The following is a 26,640-nucleotide window of genomic DNA, read 5'->3' as shown; positions in this document are numbered from 1 at the left end:
GGTACCGGGCCGCCAAGCCGCACAGAAAATAAATATATATATTTTTTTATCGACGGTCAATTATTCAGGTCATGACGCTCGTCCCGGTCGAGTGACATGTTTCCCCAGTCGAGGCCGCAAAGCTAGCAAAAATTAGTTTTTTTCCATGTATAATGCGCAAAATTTACCGTTTTTTCCCATGAATAATGCGCAAAATTTAACTAATTTATTGTCCTAAAATCTGGGGTGCGCATTATACATGGGTACAAAAAAAAGAAAAATGTTTTTTTTTATTTTTTATTTTTATCCGGATATGATACGGAGGCCGCCATTACAGATGCGCTTTCTTCTCTGCTGTTCACTTCAAACACGCTACATACGAACACAATGCTCTCATATCAGACGCTTGCTCGATCACCTGCTCGTTTGCTGTCACAATGTACCCTACACAAATCCGAAACATTTCTTCGCTATCGAGTTTGCTAGCGCATGCGTAGTGATACTGACGGGCAGAATAACATCCGGTTGTTCCCAAAGATGATCTTTTTTCTGAAATAATTTTACGTTTACGGACTTAAATAGGAGTCAAAATTTGGGTGCGTATTATACATGGGTACAGGCTTTTTTCCAGCATCAACATGCCATTTTTAGGGTGCGTATTATACATGGGGGCGCATTATACATGAAAAAAACGGTAACTAATTTATTGTCCTAAAATCTGGGGTGCGCATTATACATGGGTACAAAAAAAAAAAAAAAAAAAAAAAAAAATTTTTTTTCTTTTTAATCCGGATATGATACGGAGGCCGCCATTACATATGCGCTTTCTTCTCTGCTGTTCACTTCGAACACGCTCCATACGAACACAATGCTCTCGTATCAGACGCTTGCTCGATCACCTGCTCGTTTGCTGTCACAATGTACCCTGCACAAATCCGAAACATTTCTTCGCTATCGAGTTTGCTAGCGCATGCGCAATGATACTGACCGGCAGAATAACATCCGGTTGTTCCCAAAGATGATCTTTTTTCTGAAATAATTTTACGTTTACGGACTTAAGTAGGTGTCAAAATTTGGGTGCGTATTATACATGGTTACAGGCTTTTTTCCAGCATCAACATGCCATTTTTAGGGTGCGTATTATACATGGAGGCGCATTATACATGGAAAAAAACGGTAAGGATTTATTTAGAAAAATATAAAAAAATTGGCGATTCTCTCCCAATTACATCCGTCGGTTCAGGTCAAGAGGCTCGTCTCGGTCACGTGACACGTCACCTCAGTAGAGCCCGCGAAGCAAGCAAATATGAGCAAGAAACAGATGTTTGGAAAGCTTCTTCGGAAAGGGAAAAAAACCCAATGAGGAGACGGAAGAAGAAGAGGCTACAACTTTTCAGAAAAGGAAAGCTGCGTTTAAAAGAACATTTCTGGAGTCCTACTTAAAATCTGGATTCATCGCCACAGGTGACTGACGCGCCAAGCCCACTCTGCATAATATGTGGCGACAGGCTAGCTAACGAGGCAATGGAGCCTTCAAAACTGTTCGGCACATGGAGACCAAGCATCCTGTATTAAAAGACAAACCTTAACCACCTCGGGTATCATTGTCTCTGATTACGCCTAGATGGGCCTGGCTCGTTTCTGAGAAACAAGCTCAGTGCTCCCACTAATTCAACGTAATGGTGAGTTTAAAATTCAATAAATAATGAATAAATAATTACTAATACCGTATTTTTCAGACTAAAAGTCGTTCCGGAATATAGGTCGCATTAGCCATAAAATGCACAATGTGAAGAAAAAAAACATATACAAGTCGCTCCGGAGTATAAGTCGCATTTTGGGGGAAATTTATTCGACAAAATCCAACACCAAGAACAGACATGAACGAGCAACAACAGGTGAAACGATAGGTATGCTAACGTAACATAAACACAAACGAAGAGCTAAGAACGGGCCTGACGTAGCATTCAGAGTTATTAAAAAAAAACTATTACATAAATAACACGTTTATGAAACCATCTGTGTCACTCCAATTCATTAAATCCATCGATCGTCCTTTATGTCAACAATGGGTGCGCGCCGCTGACGGCACTTGCACTTTAAAATATTCCACAGGCCCATATAACGATATACAAATTATATATCAAATAACTATTATATAAGCAATAATATTATCAAACCATCTGTGCCACTCCAAATCATTACCGTTTTTTTCCGTGTATAGTGCGCAAAATTTACCTAATTTATTGTCCTAAAATCTGGGGTGCGTATTATACATGGGTACAAAGAAAAAAAAATTATTTTATTTTTTTTTTAAATTTTTTTTTTTTTTTTTTTTTTAAAGAAAGTCATGGTACAACAAAACCAACAACAGGACTGACCGACAAAGTTGTGGAACAAAAAGACAGGGTGACATTACCAAAGACAGGAACAGAATGACAGTAACACATGCAATGATCCAACGGTGAGCGAGGGGCAGACAGGACTTAAATACAAAACACGTTACATCGATTGAGGTGACACAGGGAGAGAGGGGCGACGCGAACAGAAACTATGGCAACCTAGACACATAGCAAAACTGGGGACGAGACATGACAAATCTCCCCCGAAATAAAACTCACCTTTCTTCTTGTTTGTTGTCAATCGCGCATCGCATTCAGGCATCCTGGCCAACACACTTAGTCAGTAAAATACATAATTGACGACACATCGTTTGATGCGATGGTGCAATCCTTGAGGATGTGTTATTGTCAAATATTGTTTGTTTTTAATCTCCATCGCGGACCGGACGTCATACGGAGGCCGCCATTACAGATGCGCAGAACGGATGCGCAAGACACGTCAGCTATATTAAGAGCGAGAGTTGTTTTCTTCCTATTAGTTTCAATTCACAGTTTAATTAGCAGTTTCAATCAGCAAATAACAAAATGCGTATTACAGGTAAAATTTTATTTCACAACACTTTGCCTTGTTCCTTTGGTCTCTGCTGTTCATCCTAAAACACAAAGGCGCTCTTTAAGCAATGCGACAGTGAGCGCCCGGCGCGCTGCGGTTGCGCGACCGCACCAAATTAAGCTCCCTGCGCAGTGCGCACTGAGGTCCACTTAAATTTTAGAAAGTACATCAGGACTTTAAAAATATCTTCTAAATTTCAGCGACGGCTCTGTCACAATAATGCTACCAGCGCGGTGCAGTTGGGCGGTCGGCGGCGTGCTACGGTTGAGCGTTCTCTCTCGCACTCTCTCTCTCGCTCTCTCTCGCTCTCGCACACACGCGCACACACGCAAACCGGATATCATACGGAGGCCGCCATTACAGATGCGCAGAACGGATGCGCATGACACGTCAGCTATATAAAGAGTGAGAGTTCAGTTCTCTACCTAAATCCGTATTACAGGTAATATTTTATTTCACAACACTTTGCCTTGTTCCTTTCGTCTCTGCTGTTCACTTCAAACACGCTCCATGCGACCGCAATGCTCTCGTATCAGACAAGGCTTGCTCGATCACCTGCTCGTTTGCTGTCCCGTGCGCGCACGAGCGCGGTGGTGCGTTTACGGGCAGTCGGAGAAATCAACGCCAACAAAAAAAATTACATCCAGCCTAGTTAAGACCATACCAAAGACTATAAAAATGGGACCCATTGCCTCCCTGCGTGTGTGACAATCATTGGGACTTAAAAAAAAAAAAAAAAAAAAAAAAAAAAAATTAAAATTTTTTTAAAAAAAAATTCATAAAAATTGGGTGCGTATTATACATGGGTACAAGCTTTTTTCCAGCATCAGCATGCCATTTTTAGGGGTGCGTACTATACATGGGGGCGCACTATACATGGAAAAAAACGGTAAATCCATCGATCGAATTCTTCGTCCTTTATGTAAACAACGCCGCGTGTGCGCCCTGACGTCAGCCTCATCGTTATTCCACAGATCTAGTATATAACTATTGTAGCGTTAACAAAGTACAAGGAAAGACGTGGGTTTGGTAAACGGCTCTTTATTTAACAAAACAAGAGGTCAACGAGCCAACAACTACTGAACTGTAACGGCAAAAACATATACAAGTTGCTACACGAAATAAAATATATAAAATATGTAACTATAACATAAATAATAATAATAATAATAATACATTCAATTTATATAGCGCTTTTCAATAACCCAAAGACGCTTTACATGGAATAAGAAAAAAAAGAGTGGACGGGGGGGGAGACAGTAGGTTGTAGTTAACAGGACATCGGTCAGCAGTGCAAAGGGGATGGATGGAGGAGCAGGAGGGGCGGGAGCGGAGGTTGTTGAGGTTGCCAGTACGGGAGGTGGGGGTGACGGGGGGTTGGTAGTCCAAAAAGAGAAGATGGGTGAGCCATCAGAGAAATGCCGGACAGATGTAGCGGCGACGGCGAAGGATCCCAGCCTCGTGTGGAAGGAGCAGTGGACCAGGTGGTGATGCCAGTCGACCTCGACTGCGCCCGCTCGAACGGCAGGCCCCAACGCACCACGGCGACACACAGCAGAGCCACGGTTGGCGAGCCCGCAGGGAGTGGAGCCCGTCCCACGCGGACGCCGGACGGAAGGCCAGAGAACCGGGCCAGAGCTGCCGTCGAGTCCGCAGCAGGCGGCCACAGGCTCCGAGTCGGGAGGCAGGAAGGTCTGGTGGTGGTTTTGTCCAGTTGGCTGTTGGCTAGCTGGCTAACGTAGTTGGTAGAGGAGACAGATAGGTGAGAGCGGAGCTGCGGGGAAGCGAGGTGGACGGAAGACAACACGAGAAAAATAAGAGAAGAGACGGGTGGACTGAAAACGGGAAATTGAAAAACAAGTAACGGACACGGTCCGGGACAGAAGCGGCAGTCAACAAATCTGACGCCAGCGTGCTCTAACCCGGAAGACAACAGACGGTGGGGGAGGGGATAAGCAGTTTTGCGCTAAAGCCACCCACAAATAAATAGTTCACCACCACACGGCCTCAAGCACCGGCGTAGACTTCCAGGCGTGTGGCGGCGTGGACTTCCATCCCCGGAGGTGGCACTTCCAGCCACGGAGGTGGAAGAGAGCTCCATAGAATAGGACCGGGCGTGCGTAAAAGCCATGTCCGAGCCACATCCACTGTCCCCGGACAGCCACCCGGCCGAGCACCGGCCCCCGACTTCCATCCACGGAGGTGAAAGAGAGCTCCCTAGAGTAGGACCGGGCGTGCGTAAAAGCCATGCAACACTTAAACAGGGACATAAAGACAGAGAGCAGTTCTGTCTAACTAAGACATGGACAAACCGTCCCGCCAAACCTGAATAAATTGTATTATTAATTTTGTTTTGGGTCATTTCCCCTGCAATGACTATGTTTCCCCAGTAGATGGGGAAGCGCCCGCCCGTGCATTTACTCCCGGGAGCCGTGTCAGAAAGCTCGGTGCACACTCACAAGTGCGTGTGCGTACTCAGTAGTACGTAGTAATTTCATCTATCGGTGCCGAATTTCGAGTGTCTGCTGTGACGTCGATATTCTCGTAATTTCAGATACAGTTTTACGCTAATGCCACCCAAAAATTTTCCCCTTGAATCATTCCATTAAAATGAGTGGCCCGAAGAAAAAAAAGGTGGACACCGAGTGCCGAATGTTAAAAAAGAGTGGACAATTTGGCTCGACCTAGTACGTGTGTGAGAAGACGTTCAGCCACATGAACGTCAAAAAGCCCGTCACAGATCTAGGTTAACGGACCGACACCTCGGTTCTATCCTACGAATTACCACAACAAATTTTACTCAAGACTATGATGCACTAGCAAAAAAGGGAAACCAACAATACTATTGATTTCTTTATTACTTTATTTAGATGTATTCTTTCACTGATTCTTCAAGATGTATTTGGTCAGAATGTTTGCTGTTGGATGTGATTTCGCCTCATTAGATAAACACTTTGACTTTGATATTTCATAAATCTCACCTGCAGGCGCTGAAGTGATGGAAAATGTTATTCATCATAACAGTGTCGTATTTAATAAGAATCACTGACAGTAGTTTTTTGGTGATTTTTTTTTAATGCTGTTAATAAATGCATTTGTTTTCAAAAAGCTTTTTTTAATATCCATGCTTTCAGAGTCAGAGTCAGCTTTATTGTCAATTCCTTCATGCCAAGACACACAAAGAAATCGAAATTACGTTTCCTCCATCCCACGGCGACGAGACACAGTACACGAGTAACATACAAGTAAACAACGGGGGAGAGAGTTCAGGACCCCAACAGCCTGGAGATCACAAACTTCGCCAGAGGCGAGCAGTGCTTGCATCCCACCACAGAGTCCCGGCACCATTCGTCACGGATGTAGACGCGCATTCCACCTCCTCGCGATGTTCCCCCTCGTACAATGGCCCGGTCCGCCCGATAGCACGCTAGCCGCTCAAGATGCACAGCAGTTACGCACTGTCCGGTTCGTAGATCTCAGCAGGCATGTTGATGCTCAGCGATCGAACGTTCGCCAGAAGAAAGGCCCGGGCGAGCTGGGTTGGCCGCCAGCCTGGCCCGGACGCCCCCGCTCTCGCCCCTCTTCAGCCTCCTCGCACACCGCTTCCGACGCTTCAGGATGGAGCAGACCGAGCGCCTTTAATGTCCCCGCTTCAAAGTCCAGATCGCCACAAAACTCGTTTTCGCCAATGTCGAGCAGAACCAGCCCGCTGTACTTGTAGCACAACCCGGTACGACGAGACAAACACACAAAACTGTCGGACAAACCCACATTAAACGACAAAACAAAACACCGTTCGGGACAGAGAGAGGCCGCTGCGTGTGCACGCGCCGCCATCTTACTTCCGCACTTTAGTATCTATTAAATGTAAAAACCTTTTATGCAATGACCTTTACATGTCATTTATATTACTTCACACAAACAGTACATCCATCTGCTCCTGGTTCGGCCCCCCGGTCAAAATTTAGAACCCAATTCGGCCCGCAAGTCAAAAAGTTTGCCCACCCCTGGTCTAACTGCATAGCCTGTCAACATAGGCAGCCGTGTGATAACGCAGTCCTCAGAGGAGGCTTGACAGGAAGTTGGCTTCTCCGAGCGAATCGTCTTCGGTTTTAAAATAACTATACAAATTCAGCAATTTTGGTTCAAAATGATACAAAACTATTGAAATTAAAAGGAAAATGACTTTATAATAAAAACAATTGAAAATTGTTTCCCCCTTTTCATGATGGCAGGGGAGGCGTAGCCTCCTCTGACCGCACGTCCCTGCTATCAACCCCTGCCGCCTCTTTGTCTTTGCTCACATTTATACATTCATGTGTAAATGGAACATCAGTGTTAAATACTAGGGGTGTAAATCGCGGGTTTTGTCACGATACGATACAATATCGATATAAAGAACTACGATACGATATTTGTCGATATCTTAAAGCCTGCTGCGATTCATTCACGATATATCGCGATATAGTGCTCTACGATAGATTTTTTTTTTTTTTTTTAATAAAAAATATAGAACAATATCCTGATTTATAACAATTCATACGCAAAATCAACAAGGTACTGCAAACTCTTTATTTAGGAAATTACAAGAGTATTGTAGTATACAAATTCCTTACTTTAACACTGAACTTTGATGTCGTGTTTTTTCTTTAAATGTGCGGCGAGATTTGTGCTCCCTGAATATTTGATCACCGCATGGCAGGATTTACAAACTGCACGTGTCTTGTCCGTTGAGCCATCTTTTCTTTGGAATCCAAAGTGCTTCCAAACGAATGACTTGAAGCCTAAAGGGGAGCAAATTTCCTCGTCTTTTTGGACACTAGCCATAGCAGCAGCCCAGGAGCCGCGTACTAGTTGTCCCCTCCCCTTTCACGTGCGTGATCTGCTCACAACACAACAACGCCGGGCGCACTGCTCCCGAAAAGAGGAAGCAAGCAACAATGAACTGGATTTCAAAATAAAGTCGCGTCTAATGTCCGAGGTCAAACACGGCGATATAAATCGATGTTTACCTTTAGCATCGATGCCAATAAATCGCAGAGCATTATATCGATTAATCGATGTGTATCGATGTATCGTTACACCCCTATTAAATACATGTTTGATATCGATTAAACATTGTAACAATAAAACATGTTTTCACAATAGTCACTTTAACACTACCTGAACAGACCCCCAGGAAGAAAAGCCAGTTGGAGTCCAGGACTCACCGTTCTCAAAATGAGGGGGGGAACATATCCTCACGGGGGCGCCGTGAGGATCTGTTCCCCCCCTGTAATTTGGCCTAGAAATGAGGCAACCTTTTCACATTTGCCACACTACCTGAACAGACCCCTACAAAGACAGAAAAAAAGCCAGTTGGAGTTCAGGACTCAGCGTTCTCAAAATGGTAGGGGGGCACAAATTCTCACAGGTTGACATTTTATATAGAGTTCCTGTTACAATTTGTATCCCCCCTCCCCACCACCTGTCACTTTGCTTGGGACAAAAGGAGCCTTCAGAACTGAAATTTCTTCTCAATTATTCATTCAAATCAATTCACTCAATCATTCTCGTTATGAAAGACTTTATCACAAAACGTGTGTGGCTTTTTCTTAAATGAACACGTTTTACATTGCTATAGAGTCAGCATTTAATTATAATGTCATTTTAAAGCAAATTAATAAATGCAACAATATTAATTTGCTTTGAAAATACCTGCGTAATAAAATGGATGGATGAATGATGATCACAATTAAGTATAATGTCTCCTTTGTAATATATACTCCTTGTAGCATGTAATGGTACCCAAAAAGAGGAGTTCCTTTGCATCGAGGTTAATGCCAAGAGTTCACGTAATTATATTGTTGCTTTTTGGTGAAGTAAATGAGTGTTCCGTCTGTACGACTGGTCTTTGAATGCACCCCGCTTCAACAGCAGAACGCAAATGAACTTAAAGACATCAAATGAGAATAAGCCTTTCTAAAAATTTAAATTGACTGACGCAAACGTGTGTTCATGTTTACCGTTTTTTTCCGTGTATAATGCGCCCCCATGTATAATACGCACCCTAAAAATGGCATGTTGATGCTGGAAAAAAGCCTGTACTCATGTATAATACGCACCCAATTTTTTAAATTTTTTTTTTTTTTTTAAGTCCCAATGATCGTCACACACGCAGGGAGGCAATGGGTCCCATTTTTATAGTCTTTGGTATGGTCTTAAATAGGCTGGATGTATTTTTTTTTATTGGCGTTGATTTCTCCGACTGCCTGTAAAGGCACCACCGCGATCATATGAAAAGAGAGGGACTTGGCGTGCGGACATGTGAAAAAGGCGGCTCTGTATGGGAGAGACGTTGAAGAGGAATAAAAACACTCTTGGAAACCAAAACTTGCCCCTCGTCGTGACTCGGAGCCGCAACAAATGTTTCGGATTTGTGTAGGGTACATTGTGATAGACAGCAAACGAGCAGGTGATCGAGCAAGCCTTGTCTGATACGAGAGCATTGCGGTCGTATGGAGCGTGTTTGAAGTGAACAGCAGAGACGAAAGGAACAAGGCAAAGTGTTGTGAAATAAAATATTACCTGTAATACGCATTTTGTTATTTGCTGATTGAAACTGCTAATTAAACTGTGAATTGAAACTAATAGGAAGAAAACAATTCTCGCTCTTTATATAGCTGACGTGTCTTGCGCATCCGTTCTGCGCATGGGATCCATAGTGCGCATGCGCAGTCATACTGCCTTCGTATGACGTCCGGTCCGCGATGGAGATTAAAAAACAAACAATATTTGACAATAACACACCATCGCATCAAACGATGTGTCGTCAATTATGAGTTTTACTGACTAAGTGTGTTGGGCAGGATGGCTGAATGCGATGCGCGATTGACAACAAACAAGAAGAAAGGTGATTTCAAGTTTTATTTCGAGGGAGATTTGTCATGTCTCGTCCCCAGTTTTGCTATGTGTCTAGGTTGCCATAGTTTCTGTTCGCGTCGCCGCTCCTTTCCTGTGTCACCTCAATCAATGTAACGTGTTTTGTATTTAAGTACTGTCTGCCCCTCGCTCACCGTCGGATCATTGCATGTGTTACTGTCATGATGTCTGTTTGGTTTCTGTTCCTGTCTTTGGTAATGTCACCCTGTCTTTTTGTTCCACGTCTTTGTTGGTCAGTCCTGTTGTTGGTTTTGTTGTACCATGACTTTCTTAAAAAAAAAAAAAAAATTAAAAAATAAATACATTTTTGTACCCATGTATAATGCGCACCCCAGATTTTAGGACAATAAATTAGTTAAATTTTGCGCATTATACACGCAAAAAAACGGTATATCGAAAACAACATAGTGCTGACGTCGTACGACGCCGTACGGCATGTGCAACTTAATATAAGCTGACCAAAGAACCTTGAACGTTGCTTTTTCGGAATGGGGACTTTCTGCTCTTGAGCATTGTCACACGAAAAGGCCAGCGCTGTATTGTATTTTTCCTGATAACAGAGCTTTCTTAACAAGAATTGTGATTGAACGCAACCAGCCTGTGTAAGTCTAATTTTGTTTCGGTGTCTTAGTCTTTTCCTAAAACTGAAGAAATAAAACAAGCACGCAGTGAGTGAATTGGTTCCCCAGGGGATAGGAAGATTGGTCAAATTGACCTGACCACCAGCATTGTGTTAATTGTCCTGGCAACTTCGTTTCGATTTGCTCAAAGACTAAGAACTAGGGATATTCCAATCAATAATTCATGATACTGATCGTCCATGAGTGTAATCGGCCGATACTGTTCAGATACGTGGCACGTGGCTTTGATGTAAAATTTTCAATTTTAGAACGACCACCTATTTTGTAACGTGCAGAACAGCCAAGTGTGGTTTGACAGTCTTTACTTGATCCGGAGAAAGGGAAGGTTGACGCGCTGGCTGGAAGCCGCGGAACGCTCTCGCCGCGGCACGGCAGATGATTCCGGAGCGCAGCGAGGCAGGGAAAATAGCGTGGGGAAGTGCCTGTGAGGAGCGAAGCCGTGGTCGAGCGTCGGGGCGGGCGGCGAGCAGGACGTGGTCGGAAGCAAGCAATCGGTCAAGACGGGCGGTGGTCAACAACGAGCAGATGGTCAGGGCAGGCGGCAGGCAAGACGAGTCAGCGAACGGAACAGGTTGGCAACGGGAGTTAGACGGGTAGAGAGCAGTGAGCATACGGGTAGCATTAGTGATGGGTCCGGCAATACCGATGCGTCGGGGCATGTGTCGAGCTCATAGAGCGAAGCCCCGAGTCGGTGCGCGTATCGCTTTAAAAAAACGAACGAGTAGCATTGCAGTCTGTCAAGGAGGCGCGCTTTTGCTCTGTTAAAGGACGCGCATTGTCAACGGGATGGATCTGCTAAAACAATATCTGATCTTTTGCGGTTCATCCTCGAATTTATGAAGAATTATGGAGCAGCCCCATGTCAGATACTGGGACAATCAAAAGACCCGCTACACTGCACTCCATCCTCATCTGTGCCGCGAGTGTGTTTTCAACGGCGGGAGAAATTGTGTCCAAAAGCGCAACAGGCTCAATTTCAAAACATTGGAAAAACTTAGTTTTAAATAAAAAATAGTAAAAAACAAATCTCAGTGCACAAGCATCCTCTTTCACAACACGTTCACTTAGATTTTCATGTTACGATACATGTTCACATTATTGATTGACTGTAACTATATTAAATAAAATGTATTTTCAATTTAAACGAATATGTGAAACAATACAATATAAAATATAACTACTTAAATTAATTAATGTATATAGTAGGTCATCAAATCAGTGTCAGTCGTGTCTGTCAACAAGGTTGCCTGTAGTATTTTTAAGGTCCAGCGGGTGTCAGCAGTCAGCGACAAAGTATCGACACAGTGTCAATACAGTTTGGCAATGTGTCGGGACGACACACGACACCTCATGGACCCATCACTAGGTAATAATAATAATAATAATAATACATTTTATTTGTATAGCACCTTTCATACAAGAAATGCAGCTCAAAGCGCTTTACAACAATGAAAGAAAAACATGAATACATAAAAACAAAACATCAATGTATGCATACACAATTAATAAAGTGAGTTTAAAATAGGAGCACGCTTTAATAAAATAAAGAATATATCATGAAGAAAAGGTAAAAAATAAAATAAAGATAAAATTAGGCTTAAAATGAAATTTACAAAACGTAATTAGTTAAATGCTCGGGTAAAGAAATGAGTTCTAAGTTTTGTTTTGAAAATATCTAGCGACCTGGCCTCCCTGATACCTATTGGCAGTGTGTTCCAAAGTTTGGGGGCGTAATTAATAAAGGCTGCATCACCGATCTTCTTTCTGCTGTTGCTGGGAGCCTCCAATAAACCAGCAGCAGATGATCGCAGGGTTCTTGGAGGTATATAGCTAACAAGAGAGTTTGCAATGTAGCTTGGTCCCTGCCCGTTGAGGGCTTTGTATAGAAGGAGATGGATCTTAAAATCAATTCTAAATGTTACAGGAAGCCAGTGCAGAGCAGCTAGAAATGGTCTAATGTGCTCTCTCTTCTTGGTCCTGGTTAATAGGCGAGCTGCAGCGTTTTGGATGAGCTGAAGTTTTCGGGAGACCAGTAAAGAGTGCATTACAGTAGTCAAGCCGGCTTGAAATACCGTTTTTTCCATGTATAATGCGCCCTCATGTATAATACGCACCCTAAAAATGGCATGTTGATGCTGGAAAAAAGCCTGTACCCATGTATAATACGCACCCAAATTTTGACTCCTACTTAAGTCCGTAAACGTAAAATTATTTCAGAAAAAAGATCATCTTTGGGAACAACCGGATGTTATTCTGCCGGTCAGTATCACTGCGCATGCGCTAGCAAACTCGATAGCGGAGAAATGTTTCGGATTCGTGTAGGGTACATCGCATCTGTAATGGCGGCCTCCGTATCATATCCGGATTTAAAAAAATAATATATATATATATTTTTTTATGTACCCATGTACAATGCGCACCCCAGATTTTAGGACAATAAATTAGTTAAATTTTGCGCATTATACATGGAAAAAAACGGTAAAGGCATGAATCAGTTTCTCAGCATCATTTTGATTTATGAACGCTCTTACTTAGGCTATATTTCTAAGGTGGAAAAATGATGTTTTGGTCACCTTGTTAATGTGGGACCTGAAGCTTAGATCTGAATCTAAAATAACACCAAGACTTGTAACCTCGGATTTAATCCAGGGAGTTAATTTCCCCAAATTATTAAACAGCATTTCTCTTTTTGTTTTAGGGCCGATTAGCAAGATTTCAGTTTTATCCTCGTTTAACTTTAAGAAATTGTTGCTCATCCATTTATTTATAGCCAGAAGACAGTTGGTGATGGAGCTTATAGGTGTAGCATCATTGGGTTCTGCAGATATGTACAACTGTGTGTCATCCGCATAACTATGGAAATATACATTGTGCTTTCTGATGATGTCGCCAAGCGGCAGCATGTAAAGTGAGAACAATAGTGGACCAAGGCAGCTGCCTTGTGCAACCCCATAGTGGCTGTCATGTGTGTTGGACACATGCTCTCCTAAGATGACATAGAACTTTCTCCCTTTGATATATGTTCTGAACCAGTTTAACACACAGTCCGAAAGACCGACTAACCTTTCAAGACGATTGATTAGGATATCATGCTCAATGGTATCAAACGCTGCACTTAGGTCTAAGACAGGGGTGGGCAAACTACGGCCCGCGGGCCACATCCGGCCCACGGGACCGTTTAATCCGGCCCGCCAACCCTGAACAAATTGTATTATTAAACTTTTTTTTTTTGGTCATTTTGCCTGCAATGACTGCGTTTTCCCAGTAGATGGCGAAGCGCTCGCCTGCGCATTTACTACCGGAAGCCGTGTCAGAAAGCTCGGTGCACACTCACAAGTGCGTGTACGTACTCAGTAGTACGGACTTGGCGCACTCTCGCTCTATTCGTATCAGTCCCGAATTTAGAGCGTGGGCTTTGACGACAGCATTCTTATAATTCGCGCGCTGAGCTTTCAGATGCAGTTTTGCGCTAAAGCCACCCACAAACCTTCCCCTGGAATCCTTCCATTAAAATGAGTGGCCCGAAAAAAAGAAGTGAGTGCCGAATGTTAAAAAAGAGTGGCCAATTTGGCTCGACGTACGCGACGTGACGTTCAGCCACATCAACATCAACCCGTCACAGATCAAGGTAAACGGACCAACACCTCGGATCTCGCCTAAGAATTGCACAACAAATTTTACTCCAGACTATGACGCACTAGCAAAAAAGGGAGACCAACAACACTGTTCCCACTGAAAATGAACGGGAGGCTCTCAAGTTTATTGTAAAAAAATGCATTTTGAATATGATTTGTACACATAGCAGGGATTGAAACTAGCGACCATTCTCATTTTCAAACAATGCAGGATGCTCAAGGACATTGATGCACCACCTATTTGCGACTAGTCTTAACCTGTAAAGTTCTTAAGGCTTACTTTAAGGAGGTGTTTCCCGTTTCCTCACCTCTGTTACCAGGTGTTTGCGAGTTAAAACTCTGCTCTGATTTTCAGATACCCCTCACCGTGTTGCTGTTTTGATTACTTTATTTGGATGTATGCTTTCACCGATTCTTCAAGATGATATATTTGGTCAGAATGTTTGCCGTTTGATGTGATCTCATAAGATAAACATCTTTCATTAATCTGACCTGCAGGCACTGAAGTGATGGAGATTGTTATTCATAATAACAGTGTCGTATTTTATGAGAATCACTGATAGCAGTTTTTTAGTGAATTATTATTTTTTTAATGCTGTTAATAAATGCATTTGTTTTCAAAAAAATTGTTTGGAATATCCATGCTTTACTACCTACTAAAGGCCAAGATCTTTTATGCAATGACCTTTACAGGTCGCTTATATGACTTCACACAACGCCTACGTCCATCTGCTCCTTGTCCGGCCCTCCGGTCCAAATTTAGAACCCAGTTCGGCCCGCGAGTCAAAAAGTTTGCCCACCCCTGGTCTAAGAGGATAAGAATCGACACTTTGTTTTCATCGGAGTTTAGTCTGAGGTCGCTGATTATTTTAGTAAGAGCAGTTTCAGAGCTGTGGTATGTTCTAAAGCCTGACTGAAATTCCTCCAGGATATTGTTTTCTTTCAGAAACGATTTTATTTGCACTGAAACTATCTTTTCAAGTATCTTACTAATGAAAGGAAGGTTGGATATCGGCCTATAGCTGGTCAGTACATTTCCATCTAGGTTGGGCTTCTTTAGTAAAGGTTTTACCACAGCTGTTTTAAAGGCATCTGGGAAGATGCCTGTTTGAAGGGATGTGTTTATAATGTTTAGGACATGACTTGAGACACTGTTGAATACCCGCTTAAAGAATGCTGTCGGTACAGGGTCAATACTTGAAGTGGAGGAGTTACACTCAGTGACAGTCTTGCAAAGCTCATTCAATGTAATACAGGTGAATGTTCCCATGGTTACACAATTTTCATAGGATTTACTGAGATCATCTATGTTTATATCGGCAACAATACTGGCTCTAATGGAAGTTATTTTACTAGTGAAGAATAATGCGAGTTCTTCACATTTTGATGCAGAGAACTGTGGGGGTGTGGGGGCAATGTTGAGTAGTTGATCAATAGTGGAGAATAATATTCTAGAGTTTCCAGTGTTCTCTGAAATAATCTTAGAAAAGTAATCCTTTCTTGCCAGACATATTATTTTATTATAAGCAGTCATGGCGTCTCTGTATATATCACGATGAACTGTGAGTCTAGTTTTCCTCCATTTTCTTTCAGCTGCCCGACAGACTCTCTTGGTTTGCCTAACATTGCTATTGTTTAACCATGGGGAGATTCTGTCAGTACTTTTCCTTTTGACCTTTAGCGGTGCAACAGTATTCAGAGCAGACAACAAGATACCATTGAAATGTTCAACTATGTCATTTAGAGAGCAGTCATAGTTGTATGGCTCAAATTACCTCATAATATCAGAAAACTCTGCTTCAGCCTGCTCATTTAGGAATCGCTTTTGAACTAAAATTTCCCTTTTAGTCTGTGTTAAGGTTAGCTTTACATTATAAAATACACAGTGATGGTCAGAGATAGGCAATTCACATACAGAGATATTATCAATGTCTATTCCTGTTGTTATTACTGTGTTGTTATAAGTCCAAAGTGTTACCATGCTGGTGAGTGGCTTCATTAATGTGTTGGGTAAGATTAAAACTGTTTAGTAGGTTTACTAGTTCTATAGCTATAGAGTTGTTCTTTTTATTAATATGTATATTTAGGTCTCCATTCAGAATTAATCTGTCATAGTTAGTGATTCCAAGTGAAATCAGCTCTGAGAATTCCTGTAGAAATAATGATGAGTATTTTGGTGGCCGATATAATGTGATAATGAGTACTGGTAATTTTGTTTTAAGTTCAACAGCAAGATATTCAAATGATGAGAATTCACCAAGGTCGATGTTATTACCCACAAACTGTGTAGAGAAAATAGCTGCTATTCCCCCGCCCCTTTTTTCATGTCTGACAGACTGATGGAACTTGTAGTTTGGAGGCCAAGCTTCCATCAATGTTGCTACACCATTGTTATTGTTTAGCCAGGTCTCAACTAAACATATACAGTGCAGATTCCTTTCAATGATCAGATCATTTACCAAAAAAGATTTGTTAACCAAAGATCTAACATTCAAAAGAGCTAATTTCAGTTGTTGTGTTTCAATAACAGGGACTGGTTTTGGCTGGACATTAAGAGATGTAAGGTTACTGAGACGAGTACTTGGTCTTATACCTGAGCGTCTGGTCTGTTGTTGCTGCTGTTTAGTAGTCCATCAGTTTGACTGGCAGCTTTAACCAGTTCCTTAATTTGTGATTGTGGTGTGGGGGGCATTTGGGGGGGGGGGGGGGGGGTTAGCATCACGGGACAGACTGACAAAGAGAGTCCTGCTGGCAGGGTTTAAATAGCCCAGTCAATCAAGCCAGCCGCAGGTGTGCGTGATTTGGCACCATACCTACTGTGAAGCATGGGGGTGGAAACATCATGCTTTGGGAGTGACTTTCTGCAAGGGGACCAGGATGACTGATCCGTGTAAAGAAAAGAATGAATGGGGCCACGTATCGTGAGATTTTTAGTGAGAACATCCTTCCATCGGCAAAAGCATTGAAGATGAAACGTGGCTGGGTCTTTCAGCATGACAATTGGTGGCTGACCAAATACTTTTTTGCCCTACTGTATGTCAGAAATTGAGGCAAATGTAGCTTGTTATTTCCCCCCAGTATAAATAACTGTTTGGAAATGTCCGATACAGATTAAACTCAAACCAGTCAGGTTTACGTAGACCAGTGCTTCTCAAATAGTGGGGCGCGCCCCCCTTGGGGGGCGCGGTGCTATTCCTGGGGGGGCGCGTGTGACCCTGGGGAACAGGCTTTTTTTTTGGCAGTACTAGAATAAAGTGTAATTGCGCGTTTACTACAGCAGGGGGCAGTGGGGCTCTCATTGTTACTTCTGTCACGTTTGCGACAGTGCAACATTTTACGACTTACAAGACAAGTTAGGATAGTCACGGTGGGGAGGGGGGGCGCGAATAGTTTTCTTCTTGCTAGGGGGGGGCGTAACAGAAAATAATTGAGAAGCACTGACGTAGACCCTTGTATTCCAATTAGAATTAAACCAAATTACCAAATGGTATGGAAATACTTATCACAGGGCAAATTAGAATGGAATTTCATTTAGGTTCAAATGGGTAGCAGATTCCTCATTCTCCTGCACGAGTATGCATATGAAAGTAATAGTGCACTCGAGTAATTAAAATATTTAATTGTGATTAATCACATTCTTTGTATTGTTAACTCATAGTTAATTGCACCTTTTATTTATTGTAAAAAAACTCCTTTGATTTTTTTTTCCCCTGATACATTATTTTAGCAAATTTTGATACCCTTAATATGAAGAGGATATATTTTCTTATGCAGAATTTTTTTTTATTGAATTGGATTCAATTTATATAAAGTCACACAAACAGCCACAAATCCACCTTTAATATATTTTGAGGGAAAATTAGTTGAGTAGGAAAAAAATATATACTATATACCGTAATTTTCGGACTATAAGTCGCTCCGGAGTATAAATCGCACCAGCCATAAAATGCCCCAAAAAGTGGAAAAAAAACATATATAAATCGCTCCGGAGTATAAGTCGCATTTTGGGGGGCAATTTATTCGACAAAATCCAACACCAAGAACAGACATGAACGAGCAACAACAGGCTAAACGATACGGTATGCTAACGTGACAAACACAAACGAGGAGCTGAGAACGGGCTTGACGTAACATTCAGTTATTTTAAAAAAAACTATTACATAAATAACACGTTTATAAAACCATCTGTGTCACTCCAATTCATTAAATCCATCGATCGTCCTTTGTCAACAATGCCGTGTGCCGCGCCGCAGTTCAAATTATTCCACAGCCCCATACAACAATATATAAACTATATTTTAAATAACTATAACATAAACAACAATATTATCAAACCATTTGTGTCACTCCAAATCATTAAATCCATCGATCAAATTTCTCTTCTTTTATCAATCGTCCTTTGTCAACAATGCCGTGTGCCGCGCCGCAGTTCAAATTATTCCACAGGCCCATACAACGATATATAAACTATATTTTAAATAACTATTTAACAACAATAACAAATTCCTCGTCCTTTATGTCATCCTGGTGACAGAGGACATGTCCAAAGGATATGGCGCTTTAAAGTGTTAATTACTTTATTTGATTTTTTCTCTCTATTTTTCATGTTTTGAATATGTTCAAAATAAAGATATCAAAGCATGTGAAGTGATCAACTATACTAAAAATAACATGTGAAGTGGTCAACTATACTTGTAAGTGATGTGTTAACGATCAAGTAAAAATTTGTGAAAAAAAACATATATAAGTCGCTCCTGAGTATAAGTCGCCCCCCCCACCCACACTATGAAAAAAAAATGCGACTTATAGTCTGAAAATTACGGTAATGATTTTAATTTCTGGATGACTCATTTGTATGTCACAGTCTCACAGTCCTTGGATTTTCAACATCTTCAGACTATGATAATCAAATTTTTATCCTACGTGAGAATTGTCATGGTTGGGGGCAACTTCTATGAAAACTCTAGGAGATTCTTGTCTGCTGTCTCAACAGCGCAAAATCTTTGCAGATTTAAGTACTCTATTATAGAATTTCCCACCGAAGCCACATGATCAGTTGATCACAATCATGGATGATTACTATCTGTATTGGCAGCGTAAAACCCTGATTTGAACATCCCTACACAAAGCATGTTATTAAAAAGGACAAGCAATTCAAAATACCATCATATTTTTGGAACCCTTTAGTATTTGGTATTGATGTCAGCAATACAGGCACCAGTTTTGATCAATACCAAAATCTCAGATAATGCAGAGCTCAACTGAAGAGCGGGAAGTCTGTTCCCTCAAGCTGCTGGCCTTGAGACCTGACACCAGATAAGTGGAATAAAATCAATGGGTGGGTTATTATGGAGTGTAAAAAAATACTTATAATGAATTTCAGAATAATGCTTTGACATAACAAAATGCAGAAAAAGTGAAGCACTCTGGCTACTTCTTGGAGGCACTATATACAGTACGTAGACACGACAAACGCTCCTACAAGTGATTGGTTCAAGTATCACGAGTGAATAATGTTCATTTTCTAAAGAACTCGTACACAAATACTACTGTGAGTCCAAGAATCACTACATTTTCTTTGAAGTGCCCTGATTTGCTGTAGTTGTTGGATGATATTCAAGCACAACTGTTACGATCCCTCCTCATGGCAACAGAGGAAGGCTATAAAATTGATGTGTGAATTGGCGGTAGGTGATAGTAGAGCTCTACTATGGTTTTGGCTGTCTAAACACGCTCGCACGCTCATTCTTTGGTGGGTCTAATCAGTGTGGCTGGTGGCAACACCTGACACCAATTTGTACCGTATTTTTCGGAGAATAAGTCCCGTTCTTTTTTCATAGTTTGGGTGGGGGGGCGACTTATACTCAGGAGCAACTTATATGTGAAATTATTCACAAATTTTTACTTGATCATTAACACATTATACTTACTTGTGTAGTTGATCACTTCACATGTTCTTTTCACTTTAAACCGCATGAGGGTGCACTATGGCAGTGGAATAATTGGAGCCTCACTGACAATGAGTTCCAATCTTTGACTTCCAGAGTCAGGAGATTTAATTATTTGAAATGGTATCATCTGAAAACAGCCTTCAAAATAAAGCACCCTACCTCAAATCAAAGCACGGCTGAATAATATACTAAATAACATGGAGAATTCTTAACAAACACTGTAAATATCTCTTTAGAACAGCTTTTATTATTATAACAATTGTAATAACAAGGTACAAGTGTACATCCTGTAAATATGTTTTTAGAACTTTTTTTATTATAACAATTTTTGTAAAACAAGGTCTAAAACTCTTAAATGTGTTTTTAGAACTCTTATTATTATAACAATTTTGCACTGCAAGTGTATGGGCACTCCCGGCCTTCTGCTGACGAGTGGGCAACATTTGTGCCATAATTCCTCAACTTAAAAGTTTTATTTTGAATCTTTTTTTTTTTTAATTTGGGGGAAAAAATCCGCGATGTAGTGAAAATGTGATAAACGAACCGCGATGTAGCAAGGGATTACTGTAATTTGAACTGCAACTGACGTCAGCAGCGCGGCGCACACGCGGTGTTGTTTACATAAAGGATGAAGGATTCGATCACGGGATTTAATGACTTGGAGTGACACAGATAGTTTGATAAAATTTTTGTTTATAATTATATGGGCCTGTGAAATAATTTGAACTGCAACTGCGGTTGCACACATGCGGCGTTGTTTACATAAAGGACGAAGATTTTGATCGATGGATTTAATGATTTGGAATGACACAGATGGTTTGGTAAGATTGTTTTTTATATAATAGTTATTTGATATATACTTTATATACCGTTATATGGGCCTGTGGAATAATTTGAACTGCAACTCACGACGAGTCCGACGTCAGCGGCGCGGCGCACACGCGGCGATGTTTACATAAAGGATAAAGATTTTGATCAGTGGTTTTAATGATTTGGAGTGACACATGGTTTGATAATATTGTTGTTTATATAATAATTATTTGATATATACCTTATATATCGTTACATGGGCCTGTGGAATAATTTGAATTGCAACTGACAACGAGTTCGATGTCAGCGGCGCAGCGCACACGCGGCATTGTTTACATAAAGGACGATCGATGGATTTAATGATTTGGAGTGACACAGATGGTTTGATAAAGATGATAAAGGTTGTGTTATAGTTATTTGGATAACTGTTAATGTTACGTCATGCCCGTTCTCAGCTCCTCGTTTGTGTTTATGTCACGTTGGCATACCGTATCGTTTAGCCTGTTGTTGCTGGTTCATGTCTGTTCTTGGTGTTGAATTTTGTCAAATAAATTTACCCCAAAATGGGACTTATACTCCGGTGCGACTTATATATGTTTTTTTCACTTTATTGTGCATTTTATCGCTGATTTTAGTCCGGAAAATACGGTTATCATGGAGAAACAAGTGGAGAGCTCAGACTAACAATAACAACAGAGTTAAACGGCCACGATGCATTATGGCCCGTAGCAACAGTTTTTGATTATACAAACCCTGTGTTGATTTTCTGTGCTTAGTTTTGATAGGCAACTCTGAAATATTCTCATTTAGGATTTCATTCACAGGCGAAGGATTCACACTTACCAATAGAGACTTCTTTGATGAGTTCTGCAGCGGAATGTGCACCTTGTACTAGGGCTCTTGTCCATGAAGACAGATCCCAATGGGTCTCCACACGAAAAATGTGTGATTTGATTCCTTGTCCTGTGCCGGTCCGAGTAGCAAACACCAGGTCAGAACTCTGTGCAGGAGAGCCACGGACACTCCCAGAATGCACCAGTCTAGATAGAAATATGCAAATAGATCTGTCATTTCTTTTTAGACTTTTTAGAAACGTGATTTTCCTGACAGATATTGCTAATTTAATTGAATTTGTGATTTTCTGCAAATCAAGCTTCAGTGAGAAACCTCACTCCCTTTTTTTCTTGCTAAACAGCACGATGCCACTGAAAACAGTGTTTGACAAAAAAAAAGACTTCAGATTTACTACTTGACAACTTGAACATCTTAAAATAAAAAAAACCCACAATCATAACTGAATGAAATCTCTTGGAGGATTGCTTTAAAATGGTAGAAATGTGAGCAAATTTGAATGAAAATTCAAAATGGCGGACCTCCTGTTAAGTTTGTCATATGGCTTCAAGAGACTTTTTTGGTAGGTCTTGGACTGTTACTTTTGCCTCTAACTTTTTGTGGTTTTTGATGAAACATAGAACCAGGGCTTTTTCATTGAACATTTTTATGGGGCACGAATGAAGAATTTCTTTGCAAACACAAGATGAACTAACAAAATATTGTTGATTTCGCCAGGCTTGATAACTATGCAAACCCTCCAAATTAAGATTTGTTTTACTTGTGCGTTGTCACGGCAACATCATTTTTTGCAAAAGCTCAAAAATGTCATTCTTTAACTCCAAAAAAGGTAGTTTCCGAGCAAATACAAAGTAGGGGAGTTTAACCTGTTGGGAGAAAAATATCAAAGAATAAAACATTTATTTCCTGTATGCAGTTGGTGGTGCTACCGGTAAATTGAAACATTACTTTGTGGATTATTTCGGGCCTAGACTCAATTATTTAGACACTGCAAAAGTTTGACAAAATAGGATCATGTGATTAATGTTACAACATCTTTCAGTCAAAGTTACGCTGATTTTTAAAGGAAATTCAACATGGCCAACTTTCTGTTGTAGGTCTTTTGCTGTTACATTCATCCATGTGCCAAACTGCTAATCCTGACAAGGGTCGTCGGGCGTGCTGGACCTATTCCAGCTGTGTTTGAGCAGTGGGCGGGGTACACTCTGAACTGGTTGTCAAACGCAGGGCACACAGAGGCAAACAATCATTCATACTCAAACTCACACCTATGGATAATTTGGGGGGGTCAATTGGTCTACCACGCCTCTCATTGGAATGTGGCGGGAAAACCGGAATTCCCAGAGGAAACGGACACAGGCATAGGGAGACCATGCAAACATAAGAATCAAACTTTGCACCTTTGAACTGTGAGACAGATGTGCTAACCAGTGCACCACTGGGCTGTTAGATATACGTACCAACGGGGCCAATTTTTTGGCCCCATTGCTCCAAAGTTTTCTTCTTTTGCTCTTCCCTTGTCCAAATAAAGTTAGTTTTTATCCATCCATTATCTGCAATGCTTGTCCCCATGGGGCTTGCAGACAAGCTGGAGCCTATCCCAACAGTCATCGGGCAGTAGGCGGGAGACACCCTGAACTGGTTACCAGCCAATCGCAGAAGTTAGTTTGTATTTAGTAAATTGCATTTTGCATGTCTGTATGTCGTTATCTCTCAACCTTGAGAGCAGAACAGAGAGCGTCCTACCTTCTCGGCTCCTTGAACTGAAAATATCAGATGATACAGTGTAGCAACATAGCTAAATAAATACACACATTAAAGTACAAATGATGGACGGTTATATTGTTCAGAAGGTGTTTTTTACAATATATACCGTTTTTTTCCGTGTATAGTGCGCAAAATTTTACTAATTTATTGTCCTAAAATCTGGGGTGCGCATTATACATGGGTACAAAAAAAAAAAAAAAAAATTTTTTTTTTTAAATTTTTTTTTTTTTTTTTTTAAGTCCCAATGATCGTCACACACGCAGGGAGGCAATGGGTCCCATTTTTATAGTCTTTGGTATGGTCTTAACTAGGCTGGATGTAATTTTTTTTGTTGGCGTTGATTTCTCCGACTGCCCATAAACGCACCACCGCGCTTCGTGCGCGCACGGGACAGCAAACGAGCAGGTAGGTGATCGAGCAAGCGTCTGATACGAGAGCATTGCGGTCGCATGGAGCGTGTTTGAAGTGAACAGCAGAGAAGAAAGGAACAAGGCAAAGTGTTGTGAAATAAAATGCACAGAACGGATGCGCAAGACACGTCAGCTATATATAAAGAGCGAGAGTTGTTTTCTTCCTATTAGTTTCAATTCACAGTTTAATTAGCAGTTTCAATCAGCAAATAACAAAATGCGTATTACAGGTAATATTTTATTTCACAACACTTTGCCTTGTTCCTTTGGTCTCTGCTGTTCATCCTAAAACACAAAGGCGCTCTTTAAGCAATGCGACAGTGAGCGCCCGGCGCGCTGCGGTTGCGCGACCGCACCAAATTAAGCTCCCTGCGCAGTGCGCACTGAGGTCCACTTAAATTTTAGAAAGTACATCAGGACTTTAAAAATATCTTCTAAATTTCAGCGACGGCTCTGTCACACTAATCGACCAGCGCGGTGCAGTTGGGCGGTCGGCGGCGCGCTACGGTTGAGCGTTTTCTCTCGCGCTCTCTCCCTCTCTCTCTCTCGCTCTCGCACACACGCAAACCGGATATCATACGGAGGCCGCCATTACAGATGCGCAGAACGGATGAGCAAGACACGTCAGCTATATAAAGAGCGAGAGTTCAGTTCTCTACCTAAATCCGTATTACAGGTAATATTTTATTTCACAACACTTTGCCTTGTTCCTTTCTTCTCTGCTGTTCACTTCAAACACGCTCCATGCGCACGGAGCGCGGTGGTGCGTTTACGGGCAGTCGGAGAAATCAACGCCAACAAAAAAAATTACATCCAGCCTAGTTAAGACCATACCAAAGACTATAAAAATGGGACCCATTGCCTCCCTGCGTGTGTGACGATCATTGGGACTTAAAAAAAACAAAACAAAAAAAAAATTAATTTTTTTTTTAAAAAGAATTCATAAAAATTGGGTGCGTATTATACATGGGTACAAGCTTTTTTCCAGCATCAGCATGCCATTTTTAGGGGTGCGTACTATACATGGGGGCGCACTATACACGGAAAAAAACGGTATTGCAATATTGCACAACACACTATGACAGTCATCACTGGTGGGTGGATGACACTATTGTCAAAGCTCATTAATTTTAATTACTATTACAAATATTGTGTGGAAAATGGACCGAGTTACAGCGCATGCAGCCTTTGAGTATGCAAGCCACCTGATGGACCCTGCTCTATCTCAACCTCACTGGTCGAGGTACAACTTTCTTGCTGAATGTAGATGTGGAGATTTTCTTTTTAAAATGGATTTTGCAAGGCAAACTTAGTGTGGGTCTCCTTATCTATACCCTTACTTTTTTATGGGATGTTGTGAATAATGAAGGAGTCGGTAGACGCATCAAAATATTGTTCCAAATAGTCCTACCTTGTTGCCAGCAGTGGGTGTGTGAGCAGTGGCATCGCCCAGGATTCTCTCCCCCATGGCACAGACTCAAAAAGCAGAATGTCCTTTTCTGTAAGTGCCATGACGACCGGTCTATACTGCTGTCGTCCACCTTCAAGCTGAACCTAAGGAGCATTCAACAAGATCAGCAGGATTTGGGAGATTTAATATTGCTTTACAATAGCCTGTTCTAAAACCAAAACATTTCCAGTGTCACGTATTGTCAAAAGAGAAAGTGGCCAGCAGAGCAGCTAGGTATGGCCGCGTGCCACGGAAATAATATAAAGTGTCATCACATGCCAACTTCGATTTCAGCTCAGTGACCTAGTGGTAGAGTGTCCGCCCTGAGACTGGAAGGTTGTACTGTACTTTCCGCCCTATAAGGCGCACCTAAAAACCTAAATCTTTATCAAAAGTCAACAGTGCGGCTTATAGTCCGGTGCGCCTTATATATGGATAAGTGATGAATTTTTTGATCCATACTGGTTGTACACAGTGCTCTGCCAAAATGTTTTAGTACGTTTTAGTACGACTAGTAAATTACAAGGTCGCATCGCTTCCCAACATTACGGTAACTGTAGTCAGGGGGCGTCACCGAACAGCTGTTGTACCTGCGAGGCTATTTCATTTCAAAATAGGCTGCTCCGTTAATGTTTCGAGTAAATCTACGGATCGATATGGAAGGGAAACATAGGTAAGTAGTACCAATGCGTTAGATCAAACTTTAGTCAGTTCTGATCATTTTATAGGAGATCGTTTGAGAAACGCGATTGTTTACACTTTGCTGAGGCTCATGGGAGATTGCGAGCAGAGGCTCATGGGATTTTGCGGATGGCTAATGCTATAACGATAGCTGCTATACGCAGCAAGCTATTTCATGTCAAAATAGGCTGCTCTGTTAATGTTTTGAGTAAATCTACGGATCGATATGGAAGGGAAACATAGGTAAGTAGTACCAATGCGTTAGATCGAACTTTAGTCAGTTCTGATCATTTTATAGGAGATCGTTTGAGAAACGCGATTGTTTACACTTTGCTGAGGCTCATGGGAGATTGCGAGCTGAGGGTCATGGGTTTTTGCGGATGGCTAATGCTATAACGATAGCTGCTATACGCGCGAGGCTATTTCATGCCAAAATAGGCTGCTCTGTTCATGTTTCGAGTAAATCTACGGGTCGATATGGAAGGGAAACATAGGTAAGTAGTACCAATGCGTTAGATCGAACTTTAGTCAGTTCTGATCATTTTATAGGAGATCATTTGAGAAACGCGATTGTTTACACTTTGCTGA

General features: G+C 41.5%; 1 protein-coding gene across 2 annotated transcripts in view; it reads right to left on the bottom strand.

Annotated features, from left to right (window-relative positions):
* The window catches only part of sntb2 (syntrophin, beta 2), a 140,539-nt gene that overhangs the window by 22,592 nt on the left and 91,307 nt on the right, over nt 1-26,640 (bottom strand). For both annotated transcript variants that reach the window (XM_061282206.1, XM_061282207.1), the window contains exons 4-5: nt 25,333-25,475; nt 21,736-21,932 (exon numbers count right to left, since the gene is read on the bottom strand). In XM_061282206.1, coding sequence (XP_061138190.1) covers nt 21,736-21,932; nt 25,333-25,475 — 340 coding nt within the window. The remainder of the gene's footprint in view (nt 1-21,735; nt 21,933-25,332; nt 25,476-26,640) is intronic.

Source organism: Syngnathus typhle, linkage group LG7, assembly GCF_033458585.1.
Source record: "Syngnathus typhle isolate RoL2023-S1 ecotype Sweden linkage group LG7, RoL_Styp_1.0, whole genome shotgun sequence".
Taxonomy (NCBI): domain Eukaryota; kingdom Metazoa; phylum Chordata; class Actinopteri; order Syngnathiformes; family Syngnathidae; genus Syngnathus; species Syngnathus typhle.
Note: the sequence above shows the minus strand (reverse complement) of the source record. Positions and strands in the feature narration are given on the sequence as shown.